General features: G+C 32.0%; 2 protein-coding genes across 2 annotated transcripts in view; both read left to right on the top strand.

Annotated features, from left to right (window-relative positions):
• LOC105326562 (receptor-type tyrosine-protein phosphatase epsilon) overlaps positions 1–10,701 on the top strand; it is a 136,443-nt gene extending 125,742 nt beyond the window's left edge. Inside the window, exons 24-26 of the mRNA XM_066065251.1 lie at positions 7,160–7,311; positions 7,495–7,630; positions 10,423–10,701. Of these exons, the coding sequence (XP_065921323.1) occupies positions 7,160–7,311; positions 7,495–7,630; positions 10,423–10,494 (360 nt within the window). The 3' untranslated portion in view covers positions 10,495–10,701. The remainder of the gene's footprint in view (positions 1–7,159; positions 7,312–7,494; positions 7,631–10,422) is intronic.
• Positions 10,702–14,120: 3,419 nt separating this feature from the next.
• LOC117684320 (uncharacterized) lies at positions 14,121–15,999 on the top strand. Its single transcript, XM_066089318.1, has 3 exons — positions 14,121–14,322; positions 14,731–14,934; positions 15,404–15,999. The coding sequence occupies exons 1-3, from the start codon at positions 14,121–14,123 to the stop codon at positions 15,997–15,999; spliced, it is 1,002 nt and encodes a 333-aa protein (XP_065945390.1).
• The last annotated feature ends 2,873 nt before the right edge of the window (positions 16,000–18,872 follow it).

Here is an 18,872-nt window from a genome sequence, read left to right as displayed (position 1 = left end):
CATGTATACAAATTAAAACTTATACAATGCCCAGTATTAACATTTTGATAACCAGTAAGAAAATGTAAGTACAGTGTAATAACAACAGCGAAGTAGTCGCCAGTCAATTTTGTTTAACAAAAGCAATTCAAATACTATATAGTATGTAATGGTTATATTTGCATTTTTTTCAGCGTTTATAAGTCCAGAAAAACATGAAACAAACACTTTAACAGCAGTTATTGGAGCGGGAGCAGCAGTTTTTCTTCTAGTCTTTGTTGGAATAATGATATATGTTATAAGGTATCTATGTGTAGAGATGAATTATTTAAAATGTTCTTTTACGTCTCATTTTTATCTGAATAAATAACTATTTCGATAGACTTTTTGTAATATACAACTATCTGTCAGTTTCCAAATACATCACTACTATAGATTGATTAACGTTTTCGTTATAAAGGCAGAGAAGAAAGAAAAGGAACACGTCAAACGAAGGAATGGAACAAATAGGTTTTTCCACTATGGATGAATCATTGATTAAATGTATTTATTGCATTAAATAGCTTTTACATTTTGTAAATAGGTATAATTTAATGACATGATGTTTTTCATCGTTCGTTTTCAAAATTGACATCACTGTTTTAATATGACTTAAAAATAAGAGGACAATTTAAACGAAATAATAACTGCACACCCATATGTTGCTAAAGTTAATCAATTAACAGGTGATAAAAAGCTAATACAAAAGACTGGAACCCACAATGTCACATATGATTCATCTTTTAAAGAAAGAGGAGAACCATTTATTCATAAAAAACCAAATAACTTAGATGAATTATTAAAAAGTCTAGCAGAAATCAAAAATACCCAGATGGATAAAGAATATAAGGCAAGTTAAAAATGCAAAGTTTTATTATCATTTTTTTAACTTTGACAATTAATGGAATTGCAATTTTTCGAATAGTAATATAACATATCAATATTCTTCAAAATTTATATACACAGAAAATTCCAAAGGGAGAGCTACACCCATGTGTTGCAGGGAAAAGTGAAGACAACCTATCAAAAAATAGATACACTACGATATTTCCATGTGAGTCTACACACATATCCTAGTTTTAGACAATTTTCTTTTGTAGTTATTTAAGTTTCGCTCACAATTTAGTACTGAATATTTCAATGCATATATATATTGTATTAACTGCTTTTTTTGTTTTTTAATGAAATATTAATAGGCATCATATAGAGAATATAGTACATTAATACAAGACGGGCCAACAAAAAGAGTTCTATTCGTACTATAACATGTACTATAGTTAGTCTTTATATGTGTTACTTTACTTGAGCATAATTTTATTATTTCAAAGATGATCACTCTCGTGTTGTTCTGAACACCTCGACGAATAAATCGGACTACATAAATGCCAACTATATTGAGGTAAGCTTTTAACATTGTTGTAGGACAAGATAACCTGTGTAAAGTGTTTAATCTGCAACTCTTTTCCTTTTATATATTATTTTAAGAAAAAAAGTATATATCTCAATTCTTTTGGTAGGATGTGTTTGGAAAGAAAAAGTACTTAGCAACTCAAGGTAATTTGAAATCTTTAGCATTAGATGAATAAAACTGGTCGATTTCAATCGGTATGAGTATTTTCCCATTATTTCTTTTAAATAACAAGGACCAAAGAATAGTACTACTGTTGATTTCTGGAGAATGGTGTGGCAAGAAAACGCACGAATCATTGTTTGTCTAACAAATCTCAGCGAATCCAAAACTGTACGTTTTCATTTTATTGTTCTGAACGATTTCAAAAAGATAAATAGTTAAATTGCTTTACTTGTAGGATGTCGTTGTATTGCTTTAATTGTAGGATAAAGTTATATTGTTCTTTTGGTCTTTTCATGCTGTGTTTAGAAAAAATGTGCTAAGTATTGGCCGGACCTGAATGACAAGCACATGGAAGGTGTCATCAGCATTCGCTGCCTGAAAGAGCAAACCTATGCTGAAAATATAATCAGACATCTGAGAATTAACAAAAGAACAGTAAGGCCCTTCTTGATTTTTGCATGTTTGATAATGTGAGCTACTGTTTTTAGTTTTTCTGATCAAAGCAGTATGTGCAGGATAAAATGTTTTATGCCCCAAAATTTAAAGTTATGAATAGAGCTTTAGAAGTTTGCTTAAAGATAGGTTAACATATATCTAGTTCAAATTTATAAAGATGAATTGTCTAATCGGTGGCATACCAGAAACATAATATTTAAAAGATAAACTTATTTCACAGAATGTAAGAATTTTAGACAGAAATTGGGTATTATCCATCTGTTTTTCGAAAAAGAACTTCATCGAGCGCTTGCTTGATCCAGCACCATTTTTTATGATATGCAAAATAATATGAACAATAGTATACGTAAAAATGGTTTTGGAGCAAAGGTGCGCTCTCCTACTTACGAATATGAAGAAAAACTGAAATATTTTAATGGTTTTTTTTTAAATGTGCGAAATGGTCCATTTAAGTGACGTCACAGAAACACGAGGAATAATCAATGTTGTTAAACTTTTAAATTTCTGTAACTGGCATTTTCAGTTTTATGTATTATCAAGATTTCTATATAATAAGATTTTTTTCAAATTGTAAAAATTGGGGGCAGAAACTAGACCTTATCGAATATGTTTTTTTGTCCGCTGTAGGTCACTGTCATCGTTGACGTTGTTGTTGTAAACTTTTTACCGTTTAATGTTCTTCTCCAGAAACAGTGTGACACATTTAATCAATCTTACAGAAAATATTTTTGAGGCAAGGGCCCTCAAGACTTTAAAGGGGAGATCATTAAGAATTATTGGAAAATTGTCTGTATTTTTAACAAATCTTCCTCACAAAAACCAATTGGACAGAAACTATGTAACTTGAATGGAAGGTTATTTAGAATTTGTTCAATTCGTGATTCAAAGGGTAGGCCGGGGCCACAATGTGGGTCAAACATTTACATTAAAGAATAAGAGAGAAAAGTCTTTTAAAATTTACAAAAACAATTTCGCCAGAAAAACTGTCACTTGTGTAGATAAATCCTCGGGTAGTGTAGATTCAAGTTGTTTAAACATGGTCCCTTGGGGTAAGATGGGGCCACAACAGCGTGTGTGTGGAATTCTTACATAGGAATAGTAATAGTGGAAAGGACTATGTACGGTATGGTCAAATATCTGCCCCCGATTTCAACCAATTTTTAAATAGTATCGTATAAAAATAAAATCTTCATAAATCACTGTATAGAGGATGCCTATAACTTTAATAATGATTTTAATCACCATTGCTCATTCGCTGTGTATCTATGACTTCACCGAAATGGCCCAATTCCCGCAAATTTGCAAACAAATGAAAATATTCTCATTTTTGCTCTATATTTTGCATTCGGAAGTATAGAGCGCAGGTCTGCTCAAGTGCGTATGTTTTTCTTCAGATAGTTATACACATTATACTAAAATATGGTACTTGAGCAAGCCTGTGCTCGATGTTTCCCAGTCGAAAAACCATCGGAAAACACCCATATTTCGCTACAAAACATCAATTTATCAAAATAATGCAATCTTCATGACGTCATTTCTACATTATGACGTCATTGTGGTGATAACCTTTTACACCTTTATTTCCAATATGATTTTAACTATCTTTCACCTTATTTTTAAAGCTTTTTTTAAAACTTTGATTTTGGGGGCAAAAAATGCATAAAACCGCACATAGTCCTTTCTTATCACATTTATTAGATACACTATGTATCATGATATTCAGTGTTTAAAGGGGCATGGCCATGATCAAATTCGATTTTTCTGTTTTTATTTTTTACTTTATCCTTGCATTTCTAACGATTAACCAAATTTTGAGTGCCAGTCAAAGAATCATAAGCAAGAAACATAGCTCAAAAATTTTCGATTTGTAAACAAGACCATGTTTTTGTTTATATTGGTTCAATCTGCTAGTAAAAGTTCTTCTTCGAGCTAATGTTTTATATGCTAATTTGTTCTGAACATATAATACAGTTCCTAGCTTTTGTCAAATTCTTCTTAGGTCTAAACTTGGAAAGTTAAAAATGTAGATAAAAACATAACCAGAGCTTTGTCTACATCACAAAGAACTGTGAGCTTGTATCTCGCTTAAAACTCGAAGACTGGCACTTAAATTTTGGTTGACTATGATAAATTTCTTACTGAAGCATTGTTAACATTAAAATCGGAAAAATAAATTTTGACCAAAATCGTGACGATGCTCCTTCAAAGCTTAAAGTATCAATTGTCTTACCATACCTATCTCTATACATTATTATGCACATTTCTAAGGAAAATACAGAGCGAGACGTGTTCATGTTTCACTACACACAGTGGCCAGACCACGGGGTCCCAGAACCACTCAGTCTAGTGGTGTTCCATCGTCACGTGATGAAAACTGCAGAGGAACATCACATGGAATGTATCGTTGTTCACTGCAGGTAATTGTATAGTAAAACACGCTTGTGTTTATTGCATTATGGTTGTATGTAATGACTGGGTCCTAATGTATGACTATTCATACAGTGCAGGTATCGGCAGAACTGGGACGTTCATAGCATTAGATGCCTTGTATAATGAAGGGGAGAGAACTGGAAAAGTAAACGTACCACAGTATGTAGAGAAGATGAGGAATGACAGGATGAATATGATACAAGGAGAAGTAAGTGACCAGAAATCGTTAGATAAAAGTAAGAATTCTTTGTCGTCTATATCCATTATAGCGAATGTGGGTATATTGATTCGTTTAAAGGTAACAAATATTCCTTTTTAAGAAATGATCGGCATGTAAAATTAATGATCAGTACCGTAAAATGTTTTTTTTTCAATGTATTTAAAGATTAACTATCAGAGTTCTTTTTACCATTAAGAATTCGAATATTTTCACCAGGATCAATACAAGACCGTGTATATGGCGTTACTTGAGGCTTTCAGAGGACGACTCCGTGCTGTACCAGTAGATTTTTTTCTCAAGGAATTTCAGGATCACTCTTGTTACTTGAACCATGGAGACGTCTCTAGAAAATCACCATTTGCACTAGAGTTTGAGGTATTTTGAAATACATGTAAAAGTAAATGTCAGTCCATATCATAAAATGTGTTCATAGTTCACCTGAACCATATATTTTAGCGAGCATTTCTGAGAATTCCTCTGATTTTTGTTTTCAAAATATTTTTAATATTTTGACATATTTGCAAAAACCAGGCAGCTATAATTTGATCTAAACTTGGGAACAAGGCAGACATTTTTTTATTGAGGACCATGCACGATTCACTGAAATAGAAAATGATTATAAAATATGAAGAATAGATTGTGAAGAAAACACAGATCAGCGTGCTTTCCAGCTGTAAATTTCAATTTTTCAATGTCTTTATGTCACTAGAAGAGAAGTTTTCAAATAAAATAAAAAATGCTTTGTTTGTTTTTTGTTTTTAGGATGGCTTGTTTTTTTGTTTATATTAAGATGCTTATTTAATTTTGGAAGATAGATGTTTATGTGTATGTTTGGTCTTAACGTATTGCCAATTTACAAAATTAAGCTAACTTAGATGATGTGATCCAATTGATTGGCGTCTTCTTTAACTGCGTTTCAAACATTACTGTACGCCTTTCGGAACTGGTGTACTTTTAAAAAGTGTATACACATAAGGATTTTTAACCTCGGGTTTTGGAAGGTATTTGTATCTTGTTTTTTCTGAAGATGGAATATTGTAATGTCTGGTGTAAGTCAATGTATACAGAATTACTCTGTATAATTATAAATTTGACACACATATGTTAACTAAGTAAACGTACTTTAGAAAAGTAGATAAGTGAGATGACAGGATTCTTCGTTTAATTGCGTATTTAACATTACTGTTTGCCTTTTAGGAACTGTTGTCCTTTAGAAAAGTGTATACACGTGGCGATTTTAAATCTGGAATGTCGAACGTTTCATCAAACTATGTTCCAAATGTCTTACCGGGTGAGTTGTCTGCTCATATGAATATTGAATGAAGTTCATGAAGAACAATAAAAACAGCTTGAAGTCTTTTTAACTTATTTTCTCTCTCAACCATCTTTTCACTTAAAATGTGGGCATGAAATGATTTTATCAATCATATATGCATTTTGAACGTATTTCATGAAGAACAGTAAATACAGCTTGAAGTCCTTTTAACTTATTTCCTCGTTCAACCATCTTTACACTTAAAATGTGGGCATGAAGTGATTTTATCGATTATAAGTTTGTTTAGGGTTACTTTACACTATTTTTATTTTGCATGTTTCATATGAATGCAGTTGAGAGATATATATGTCCATTAACAAATTCAACAGAAAGTTTATATTACAACGCAGTCTGTTTACAGGTATAGAAATATACAAAAATAACATTTTGAAAAATGAGACTTTACAAAATTATATCTGACTTTTCCTGCCTCTAAGTAAATGTATAATTCCCTTATGCATGCAAATTCAAGTATTCTTGTATTTGAAGAGGAACAACAATTATCCCCTACATCTAGCGATGACAATCAGATTTTTGCTCCAACTCTTGATAGTCAAAAAATAATGATCTCTTTAAACATCGTTTGATTATCAATATAGTTTGATATCACTTGAAAACTTAGAAGTGTTTTTTGAATTGCAGTCGTTTACACGATGTGACCGATTCATCAGTGCCCAGTTCCCTCTACCAGACTACACAGAACACTTCCTGACTCTTGTGAAGACTTACTATACATGTACCATCGTATCGCTGTTTTCTCTAAAGGAAGTGAAATCGGTACAGTCTTACATTCTTTAAAGGAGAATACTCCTGTATATACCATAATAGTAAATTAGTAAATAAGTTTTGCAATTTCATTTTCTTAGATTTTTACATTTTACATACTGGGTATTACATGCAGTTATGAAACATATTTAATATTTCATATTGCAGACTTCTTTTTGGCTACCAACAAAGAATCAACAAAAAACAGTTGGACCTTTTACAGTCAAATTTGCTGAGAGTACACAAGCAAAATATGTGGCCAAGACTAGCATTACACTACAGCAAAAGGTTTGTTTCTCCGTTCTGCAAGATACCAATGATGATCAGTATAACGACGGAACAAATGAATACAATAATACATAATCCTTGTCAACCTTTACAGGGAGGCAGCAGCATGCGAGTTGCCGTACTGGAGTGTAGAGGGTGGGAAGATGAGTATGACAGCAAGAGTAGAAGAATACTGATTGACCTTGTACAAGAAGCCAAAATAGAGGAAAGGACCCATCCTACTGGGAGAATACTTGTCCTCTCCAGGTTTGATATATTCAAGCATACGCTCTTTCATTATGAACAAATTCCCAAACAATATGATTCAACTGTCTAGTATTTAGTATACTGTCTAGTATCTGTTTTGATATATACTAGTAGAAGAGTTAATTCATCCAACTTAATGCCCATCAGAGTAGAAAAGATAAAATAATGTAAGTTTTTTAACAGCGATGGTGCTAAACGGTGTGGTCCATTCTGTGCTGTATTTAATGCCCTGGAACAAATGATGATGGATGAAAAAGTGGATTTATTCACCATCACACGGCAGCTTCAGACACGGAGACCAGAGTTCTTGTCAAGTCTGGTAACATTAAACCGTTTTTATACATTTTAGCTCTCGCGATTATTCCATTTTGTTATGTTCAGAAAACCAGTGATGCTATTAATTTCTGTATTACATATTTGATGACTGAAATTGAATATTACAGTTAATGTCGCAGCAAAGGTTTTTAGCTCACCGAGACGAAGTCAGGGGGAGCTTATGCTATACCCTCGGCGTCGGCGTCGGCGTCCGGACCTGGTTAAAGTTTTTGTTGCATGTCCTGTATCTAAGCTATTACTTGTCCTATCTTCACCAAACTTGCATGGATGATGCATCTGGACCTACTTATGGACTTGAAAGACTAGGATGCTGAATCTGAGTCCTAAATTTCAGATGCTGGAGGAGGTTAAGGTTGTTGGACCAGGTTAAAGTTTTTGTTGCAGGTGCCCTTTGATAGCAGTATCTAAGTTACTGCAGGTCCGTATTCACCAAACTTGCATGGATGGTGTGTCTTATGATACTGATGCACCAGACAGGCTTGAGTGCTGAATCTGAGCTGTAGGTTTCAGATGCTGGAGGAAGTTAAGGTTTTTGGAGCAGGTTAAAGTTTTTGTTGCAGGTGCCCTTTGATAGCAATATCTAAGTTACTACTGGTCCGTACTTCACCAAACTTGCATGGATGGTGTGTCTTATGATACTGATGCACCAGGCAGGCTTTGGTGCTGAATCTGAGCTATAGGTTACAGATGCAGAAGGAGGTTAAGGTTTTTAGAGCTGGTTAAAGTTTTTGTTGCAGGTGCCCTCTGATGATGATATCTTAGTTACTACTGGTCCTAACTTCACCAGACTTCTATGGATGGTGCGTCTTATGATACTGATGCACCAGACAGGCTTGAATGCTGAATCTGAGCCATAGGTTTCGGATGCTGGAGGAGGTTAAGGTTTTTGGAGCTGGTTAAAGTTTTTGAAACAGGTGCCCTCTGATGATTATATCTTAGTCATTGCTTTCCTAACTTCACCAGACTTCCATGGATGGTGCGTCTTATGATACTGATGCACCTGACATGCCTGAATGCCGAGTCTGAGCCTTAGGTTTCAGATGCTGGAGGAGGTTAAGTTTTTTGGAACAGGTCACATGTTTAATAGATGATAGTACTATTTCAAACTTGCATAGTTGACTAAACTGTAATATGAATGAATCACAGAGGAAGCTTCAGATGCAGAGCTTGATCTCCATTATCAAGGATGCTAAAAAATATATCTTAGTTATTACAGGTCCTAACTTCACCAAACTTGAATGGATGGTGTGTCTTATGATACAGATGCACCTGACAGGCATGGATGTTGAATCTGAGCCATAGGTTGCGGATGCTGGAGCAGGTTAAGTTTTAATTGCTAGTGCCCTCTGATGATGATATCTTAGTTATTACTGGTCTGAACTTCACCAAACTTGCATGGAGATGCGTCTTATGTATACTGATGCACATGACAGGCTTGAATGCTGAATCTGAGCCATATGCTTCGGATGCTGGATGAGGTTTAGTTTTTTTGGAACAGGTCACATGTTTTATAGATGATAGCTTGCATAGTTGATTTAACGATATTATAAATGAAACGCAAAGGTTGCTTCAGATGCAGAGCCTGATCTCCATTATCAAGGATGCTAAAGAAATCTCCTACCTCACTTAAACCTGCTTGATAGAAAGATGAGGTTGTTGTTAAATGATATAACATGATTCCTATGATAAAGTATTGTATGATATGAAACACTTTTGTTTAATATGATACAATATAATATCATATGTTATATTGTAAAAAGTTATATTATACGATATGATATTGTATCAATTTTTTTGATATTTTATGATATGATATTGTATCATGATATTGTTTTGCAAGTATTGTATATTATATTACAATATTATATTGTATCATACGATATTGTATAATATGATATTGGTCTGTAATTTACAATTATATCACGCAAAACTGTATTATATGATATTGTAATATTATATATTATCGTATCATACGATATTGTATAATATGATATTGGTTTATATGATATATTATTGTATTATATGATACAATATGTATGTATAATATTGTATTATAAAATATTTTACCTTATCACATTATATTGTGTCATTTGATATGATACAATGTTATATCAAATTAAACAGTATCATATGATACAATATCATATTATGTATCAATTATTATACAATATTATACAATACAATATATCATATTGTATTATACAATATAATATCATATGTTTCAATATTATGATGTATTATGTAATATGATATTGTATCATATAATACAATATTGTATTATATATAATAATGTTGTATTATGTGATCAAATACAATAAGGTTTAACACAATACAATGTCATTTCATATTTACAATATCATCTTTGTTTATTACAGTATTTCATTGTATTATATGATATATATTGTAAGTATGATAGGATGCAATATCTAATTTTATATTATTATATTGATTAATATATGAACATATGATTATCATATAATTTTTTAACAGATGATATATGATTTTGTGTCAAAACAGAATCCATGAATATCCAAGATCATAAAGTATGATTTTCATATAATATGATAAAGGTGGTGTCAAAGGGGTGATGCCTCGTCTCGGTGAGCTTTGTAATCTGTGATTACCTGTTTCTGAATAGTAATTAATATAATAGGTTCGATATTTAAACTGAAACAAGAAAGCAGCACATTTGTATTAACAAGGTGTATCATTTGTTTTTTTTTCTTTTGTTTTAGAAGGAGTATCAATGTGTTAACTATATTGTTTTTGTTTTAGGAGGAGTACCAGTTTTGTTTCGACACGATTTCAGACTACCTACAGAATGACACTTTGTATGCAAACGTTTAGACTTTTTGGAAAATATTTCGGAGTATTGTTTAACAATTTTATTTAGTGCTCAGAATCTAGTACATGTATACAACATTCTGGAACAGTCTGTGATGAGCAATTGTTTTCCTTCTATTTTATACAACATTAAATTTTTTACATTCAAATGAAACTTGTGTTGTGTTTTCTATAGCAGAATTGTGTTCTATTCATTTTTGTAAAAAATAATATCTGATCATTGAATTAATTTAGATGAACTTAGCATTTGTGTTTAACTTTTAGGCTTTGAATAATTTGAATCAATGAAAATACTTGCTAATACTTGCTATTTGTCTTATGCTGTAAAGTTCACATTTTAGAAAGTGCCATCTTAGTTACACATCATTCTTGTATTCATATCTTAATTGTTGGTTGTTAAAAAATGTTTACTTGTTGCAGTTTTGTATGTGCTTATTTGTTAGGAGTTTATTTCATTGTTGAATTTAGTGAATATAGTTAGAATATCGTCAGTTGTTTTCCACGTAATTTCATGTCAAGCAGAACATAAATCCCTACATTTTGCATAAGTACTGACATAGTTGATGTTTGTTAATGATTCATTGATTTTTATCAATTTGATTAAACCCGAATCTCTTATCCGCTTCCTCAAATCTATTTATAAAATTATTTTTGTATATTTTAAGGGGTCTGGGGGTGGCTGCCATTTAAGACAATATTGATCTCCTTTAAAAGAAGAGCTCCATATAAAGATAATGGAAAATGTTTAAATTTTATAATAAAATATATGAAATTTTTCTTTATCAAATAGTAGTTGATAGCTTCGGAAATCGCTTTTAAAATTTTCAAATAAATCTGATGGTTTTATATTATATCATATTTCGACCCCCAGCCTTCTTAATATTTGCTTTGTTTTGAGATTTAAAATCTACAGTGTTTTAAAATTATTTGTTTGAAATTTGTAAAATTTGCATCAAATGCTGTTGAATAGTTTATACAATAAAATAAATTAGAGCTACATGTAATAAGATACTGGTTTTCATGATAAACCCACGTACCTTGTCTGTGTGTTGATTTTCCTATTGAATGGATACTAGATAGATAGAGAACATAAAGAGATATTTGAAATGTAATTCAAATGATCATCTTTACTACATCGGCACAGATCAAGTTTCAAAATAAGAACTTTGTGCAATTTAAGTAAACTTTCATCATCACATAGAAATTAAACAAAATTAAGACAAGATAAAAATATAAAATTTATATGGTTCTAATCCAACTTTGTAAAATTCATATTGTTGATTTGTATAGTTTGCATGCGCTCTTGGCATTTGGGTATATATAAATAAGTGCTCATTTGCCAAGCGGACGGGAGTAATATCTGCCTGTTGACCCCTAAAAGACCTACGTGTATATATATACATGTAATAAGAACCCCCTCTTTCCCAGTTCCACACACGCGAAATTAGATTTTCGATATCCCAGTAAATTTTTCGATCAGATTCATCGCCCCCCCCCCCCTACTAATTTTGTAAATGACGAATAATAGGTCTAATTTAATACCATATGCACGTATACTGTTAGCCTTAATGCTATAAAATCAACGTTGACTTTAAATTATAGAGGGTAAAATCAGAGTTTATTCTTTTATTTTAAGAGTAAGCGTATGTATATAGACCTCATTCGTCATTTACAAAATTAACGTTATAAAAATAAAAAAAAGTATGTCCAAAGTTATTGCTTCCATCACGTTTTAATGATTTTTTATAAAAATACACATACCTGTGAAAGAAGTACAGTTGAAATCGATAAAATGGAAAATATCCAAGATATCTTTATTGACAAAATATACCTTTTCACTCATAAAAGTTTACAAGAACGAAAACAAATTTCTTACGGAGATTTAAAGAGTTGAAATAATTTACAGTCTCCGGGTTGTTCACTTCCTCTCCTTTGTGATTGGTTGAAAATTCATGATGTGAAAATTTACATTTATTTCATTGGTTAAAATACTGTTCGGCGCAAGGGAGATAATTTTCTGATGATCTTTTTCAACTATGACTTAGCAAATTTCGTAATTTTCAAATCTTAAAAAGTGAGAAAACGAAAAAGCAATACAAATTGCTATGAATGAAATTCAGCCTTTGGTTTTCAGGTCCAACTCGTTGAAAGTAACATTCTACAATATCTATTAAAATTATTTGTTTTTTTTAGCATTGTTTATTCAAATATTTATACCAAATGTAAAGAAAAAATTGATGCGGTATGCCTAATATCGGTTAAGTTATTTGCACCTTAGATAGATAAATGCAGTGGTATAACTTTGATTTTATCAAAATAATACTAGTCTACGACCCTACCTAAGATCTCTTTCACCCTATAGTAGATCTCAACTTACAAGCTCGGGTACACAGTTCTCAATTTTAGACGCGCAGACTTAAACGACACATGACACAAAAATGTTCTGATAAATCCACTCGCCATGCTATGTAGAGGAAGGTGACATTTATATAAAAAAGAATTAAACTGTCTTTGATAACTAATTGCTGTTTATGGTTTGTTCTAAAGACGGTAAGCTTTTTAAAAAAAGCTAAACTTGTATTGGGAAATGTTTATATCGTTTCTCCATTCAGATCGAAGGACTCTGGACAATTTTTCAACGTTATCATCCGGGCTGATTAATGGCTGATGCTATGCAAAATCCCCGTAGACTTTCAATTTTAGGATGTGTATTGAAACCTGAAGCGGTAGAGGGAGCGTTTCAAAACAGATAATCTGGACATTTTTCATATTAGTGGATGAACGTAGTGTGGGCACTGTTACAACGAATTTTAAAAAATTACACACTTTGAAATTTTTTTTTTAAGTGCGTTAATTTTTTTCAAAGTGCGTTGCCACAGAGCACAAAGGTAGTTAATATTATCAAAATATCAAGCGAAAAGTGGTGGAAGCAAAAACTTGGAACAGAGGTTTTTTTTTATAGATGGCTGGCGCCTTTGATATCGATTAGATTGAGAAAAAATAAGATCAGTTAAAAATAATGCTAATAACCATAGAAGAAAACTTAATTTTAGATATTAAAAAAAAGATAATACAATTTGCACTTTAATAGAACTTATTATAACTGCCTTCTTTTGGTGTAGAATTTTGGTGCAAAAAAAAAGGCCCAATGGAGTTCCGTACCGAAGCTCTCCAGTTTTGAAGGTAAATAAGTCATTTCGTTTTGAAGCATGGATAGAAAGACAGATTGAACTAAGGTTTATTAATAGAAATATTTATTTTGTTAAAATAAAAATGCAAGAGACACTTGACTGTTTAATCAGTGATTGGACTCTTTCTTGATAGAGATGAGAGGATTTTTCAATGACTTAATCCGGGCACAGGCACCTGAATTTTTATCAATATATATAGTAAGGGTAGAATTTGTCTTGCTCAGATTAGTTGTAACGGTATATGACTGTGCTATTATTGAGTTTCTCAAATCTTTTATTATGTCTATACATAATTTAATTGAAATAAGTGGTACTGTATTAATGGGTTATGTTGCACAACAAATGTGAAACCACTGCAAGCAGATCCAGATCTTGTCATTTTTAGCACAACAAAGTTGTGATGATTAGATACATGAATCTACATTTGGTTGTATGAAAATGGCGGACAGTGATCCTCAAAGAAATCATCACGATGAGTCTCCAAAGCCCAAAAAGCCACGCGTTGAAATAAATCTGCAAAAAGATGCAATATTTAAAGAATTCTACTCTGATGTAAAACTACTGGAATTCTTGGAAATTTGCATCAAAGCTATTCAAAAATGGAATGACTACTCTCTCTGTTTGCTGAAGATTTCCAATTGTAATGCGACCGGTCCTTAATTACACCTTCTCAAAAGCTTTTTGTCAGACTGAGCGATACAAGCATGAGCACAGGATAATACATAACTCTGAAATTGTGAAAAAGTTCTCATTTGCAAGTATTTTCAGGCATGGAGAAGAACTATTGACAAGCTATGTCAAACCTAGAAATGAGTCTTGCTTGCCTCAAAGGAAAGGTGCAAGACTTGCATTTGCCAAATTATTACATTTCTTGTCTAATGAACTAGAAGGTCAGTATATAAACAGAAATACATGTAGCTAGGTGCATTCATGAGTTATTGGCAAAAGTGCATTTAGTTATACATGTATATATTATTCTGTTATAAGAATGCATGCACTTATAATTAACGCAGTAGTAATATATAAAGTAGTTTTCATTTATTTTCAGATGCAAACAGATCATTGATGAAAATAAAATGTGGTGCTCAGGAATCGGAGTGTACCTTAATATTGGCTCATCATTTACTTTCCAAACTAGCTGTTTCCTCCTTTTACAAAATGGACAGTGGATGTAAGACACAGCAGTTTACATGTCCCTGCCAGTGTGGTGAACATCCCAGTGGGATATATATATATAGTGATACTAGCATTGGTATGTTTCATTCGAACTCATCCAAACCTAACAACAAAATACAATGTATATGAAGAAGACCTTACAGCTGTTTAAACTTGATTAATTTATTTGACTATTCAAGTGAACTTTTCTGATTCTAAAAGAAAATTGCCTGTTGTTGTTCTCAGGTTTGGAAACATTTTACCGGTACGTAATTAACTTCATAGGAACCACCCAGTCAATATTTCAACCAACCAGTGCTTCTTTGATCTATAGAAATGAGGCTAGAAATATCTTTATCATGTCATGTGCTAAGATTTTTTGTGGTCCAAAATTACGGACTGGAAGACTTAATACTATATTTTAAGATAATGAAAGGAGGCTCTTATTTTTCACTGATTATTAAAGAATGTTACATGTATGTTTATAGTCATATAAATGAATAATGATGGCTTAAAAAGTATAATGTGGAGAGTCTGGCTTTCTATTTGACATTTTTTTATTGTAGGCTCTCCAGAAGTATGGCATGGAAATGTAGATGCCATGATGGACACTTCAATCAAATTTGTTAAGGAAAAGGCATGTGCTTCTGATGGTTATGGAAATGAAGCCGAAATTGTAGATTTAAAAACAGAGAGAGAACAGATTATTGCTCAAAGTATTGTGTCTTCATTCTATCATACAATGATTTATCCTGATTATTCTAATCACCTGATCCCAAGCATTGGGATTTCAAAAGACAAAATTGTTGTGTATTTTTACGACTGTATCAATGATGTACTTCTGGAAAGCTCTGAAATGCCCTTCCTGACTGAACAAGGTGCCTTAGTGAAGACAACCATTGTCGCATTATGGCTTGTGTTGAATTTCAAATATTTTTGTTGTGGTATAACAAAAGGTATGGAGGAATCTGATTTTAAATCTGGCTTTGTCCAAATTGTTCAAGAAAAGCTAAAATACTATGATGAAGTGACTTCACCGTGTGAATCAAGAGATGCCATGGAGGAAGAACCGTGGACTTGGGGACCTCCACCAGAGCAAGATGAACCAGCAGAAGAGCTGGAGGATGTCAACAATCTAGGGCCATGGGAAATTCATATCTAGTTCATAGCTTTTATTTTATATCATATCTAAAAGCAGCATCTTTTTTCTATTGTATACTGTGTATACAATCATAACACAAGAAGAGGACCTGACCAGATTTAATGTACCATGCATATTTCACAGCTCATTAACAATTCTATGATCTTAAATTTATGTATTCTTTGTAATAAAAGAATTTTATGCAGTATGTTTACCAATAGTTGTTATTTTACGTATTGATATTATGATATCTTGTACATGTACAGTAGTTTGATTTCCATTATAAATCCAGTTAATCACTTAAATATCTTGCTTTATATATTATAATATGTATTTTCGTTTCTTGAAGAGATAAATTAAATGCTTTTAAAAATGCATGGTTTCTTGAAAATATATTTATTGTATTAAGATACAGTTTTGGTATATTTCACAATCACATAGATGTACAAAATATTTCCTTTATAATAATTTAGCTGAGTCTTAAAAAAATATGGGATGTTATAGATATCTGCTACAGTTACAAACTGATTATATTATCTTGGCAATAAAGCACTATCTTCCATGTAATGTAAACATGCTTTGATTGCTTTCAGTCTGCAAATTAAAGTACACTCTAAGATATGATTTAAACATAGATGCTTCCAAACTTCGTTCATACCCTATCCCAAAGGGGTCAGAAAGTCTGAATGTTCAATGAATACATGTACCTTGTATTTGTACGGGGTATTGTACCAGTAAATTTCTGTCAATAACATCTGAAGATAGATATAATTTAAAGATACGTTGTGTAAAAAAAAAATTGTGACATTCCGTCTTAAAATACATGTACCAGTAAATAAATAAAAGATATATTGAAAAGATCCATGGAAAAATTTAGATGTGACACTACTCCTATCATGTTCCACACTAAGTAATTTCATTTTTTCCAATCTTTAGTTTGTTTAAAGCATTCACAAATGATATCTGTTCAAAGTATATATCTTAAACATGGATGTACAATTATGTATAAGCCCGGGTCAAAAAATGATGCATCTAATAAACTACGACATCACTTTATCCCGGTAAACTGATCAACTTCACCCACTAATTTAACTAATCAAAGTACTGAGAGTACTGAAAGACGGGGTCTTGAAAATTTGAATTTGTAATTGTCCTGGATTTCCTCGAATATGCTTCCAAAATTTATGAGTTTGAATTAGTTATTACAATCTATGTTAATTCGGCTTTTTTGCAATTGTCTGATACTTTGTCTAAATTTTACTCAATCCCGGCCTTCATAATTGTAGAAAATTGACACAACGGTATATTATGTAAAATAAGACCCCAAGGAAAAATTTTAAAAATTACTACTAACCGGGAAAATCAAACAACTATATCAAAGTTGATAATTTTAATCATTAGATTTATTCAATTTTTTTATCCAAGGGAAAATCCACAAGTCGGACGGTATCCGTAATAAAAGTTTTATGAAAACCCCAAAAACTCTAAAACTGCTGAATTAACAAACAAAGTGAACATTTGTATACCGATAAAAAACACAGGCACCTGACCTTAGAAATATTTTTTACAATAAGATTCCAAGAACTTTGACAATAAAAAGATTTGTCACGGTCGCCATTTTGATTTTTAAGACCGACTTATCTGACACGATTTTCTTCATTTGCGATTCATGCAAAATCAATAGGTAAAAATGAATCCGTTCGCCACTTACTACTTTTTTGTGTAAACTCGGGCATCACCTACACGAATTACGATACAACCGTTCCCTTCATTAAAAATCATACTCCGAAAATCAGAGACATAAATAACAGAGATTGTCTACATCGCCATTAGCGCGTAAATGTTACGGGACCAACCTTACTCTGAGAACTACAAGTGCAACAGCAATCATGTATATTTACATTTTCCAGTGTCTTTGCCTGTGATAACACTAGGTATCGATTTTGTACTATATAACCCATAATACAAATGACTCCAAATTGAGGCGCCAGCGGGGTTTGCTTATTTATATTTAAATATTCAATCGTACGATGGCTTAAAATTATATAAATATAATAATAAGGAATCATTCTTTGAATATTATGAGGTGATAATTTCGGTCGGGGCGTGATCAAATCTATCATAAAGCCCTTCGGGCTTTATTGGATTTGATCACGCCCCGACCGAAATTATCACCTCATAATACTCAAAGAATGATTCCTTATTCTTTATATAAGTCATTAAATTTGAACCTGATAGTGAACATGAACAAGAACCTGTAAATATTTTAACCATGTTTTATTTATGAAATATTTACAAAAACTCTTTATTTAGTTTTTAAATTACTTTTTTAAAACTTATTGACTTTTCACAAAGTAATGGCAATGCATTACTTTACTCATGTAATGGTAATGTAATGCATTACTTCAAGAAAATTAAGTAATGGTAATGGTAATTTAATGCCCTAATTCATGAAGTAAGGGTAATGCAATGCATTATTTTATAATGTAACTCACCCCAAGCCTGATTCCAACTAAACCGGAAAACATGAACATTAACATTTAACTTGGTTCTTCAATCGATAATATTGTATGTATTATATGATGTATAAGTCTTCCAAAATGTATAATCTATTATATATTATGCTTACAATGCATTGTTTAAAATTCAGTTTAATAAACTGAAGAGTCAACGAACGCGAAGGCAAATTCAGACTTGTTTTTATTTTCTTTGTACAGAATTCCTTTAGAGACGAACAGCAGTCACACCGCAAGTAGACTGGAAGCCAATGAAACACCTATTTAATTTTTAAAACATGTGTGTATAAACCGTCCCGATTTTAACTTCGGCTTGCGCATGAATCGAAGTTTGGTAGTATTCAGGTGAAAGATTGTCAAAGTAAAATTCACAATTTT

Source organism: Magallana gigas, chromosome 7, assembly GCF_963853765.1.
Source record: "Magallana gigas chromosome 7, xbMagGiga1.1, whole genome shotgun sequence".
Taxonomy (NCBI): domain Eukaryota; kingdom Metazoa; phylum Mollusca; class Bivalvia; order Ostreida; family Ostreidae; genus Magallana; species Magallana gigas.
This window is presented reverse-complemented; position numbering and strand designations above follow the sequence as displayed.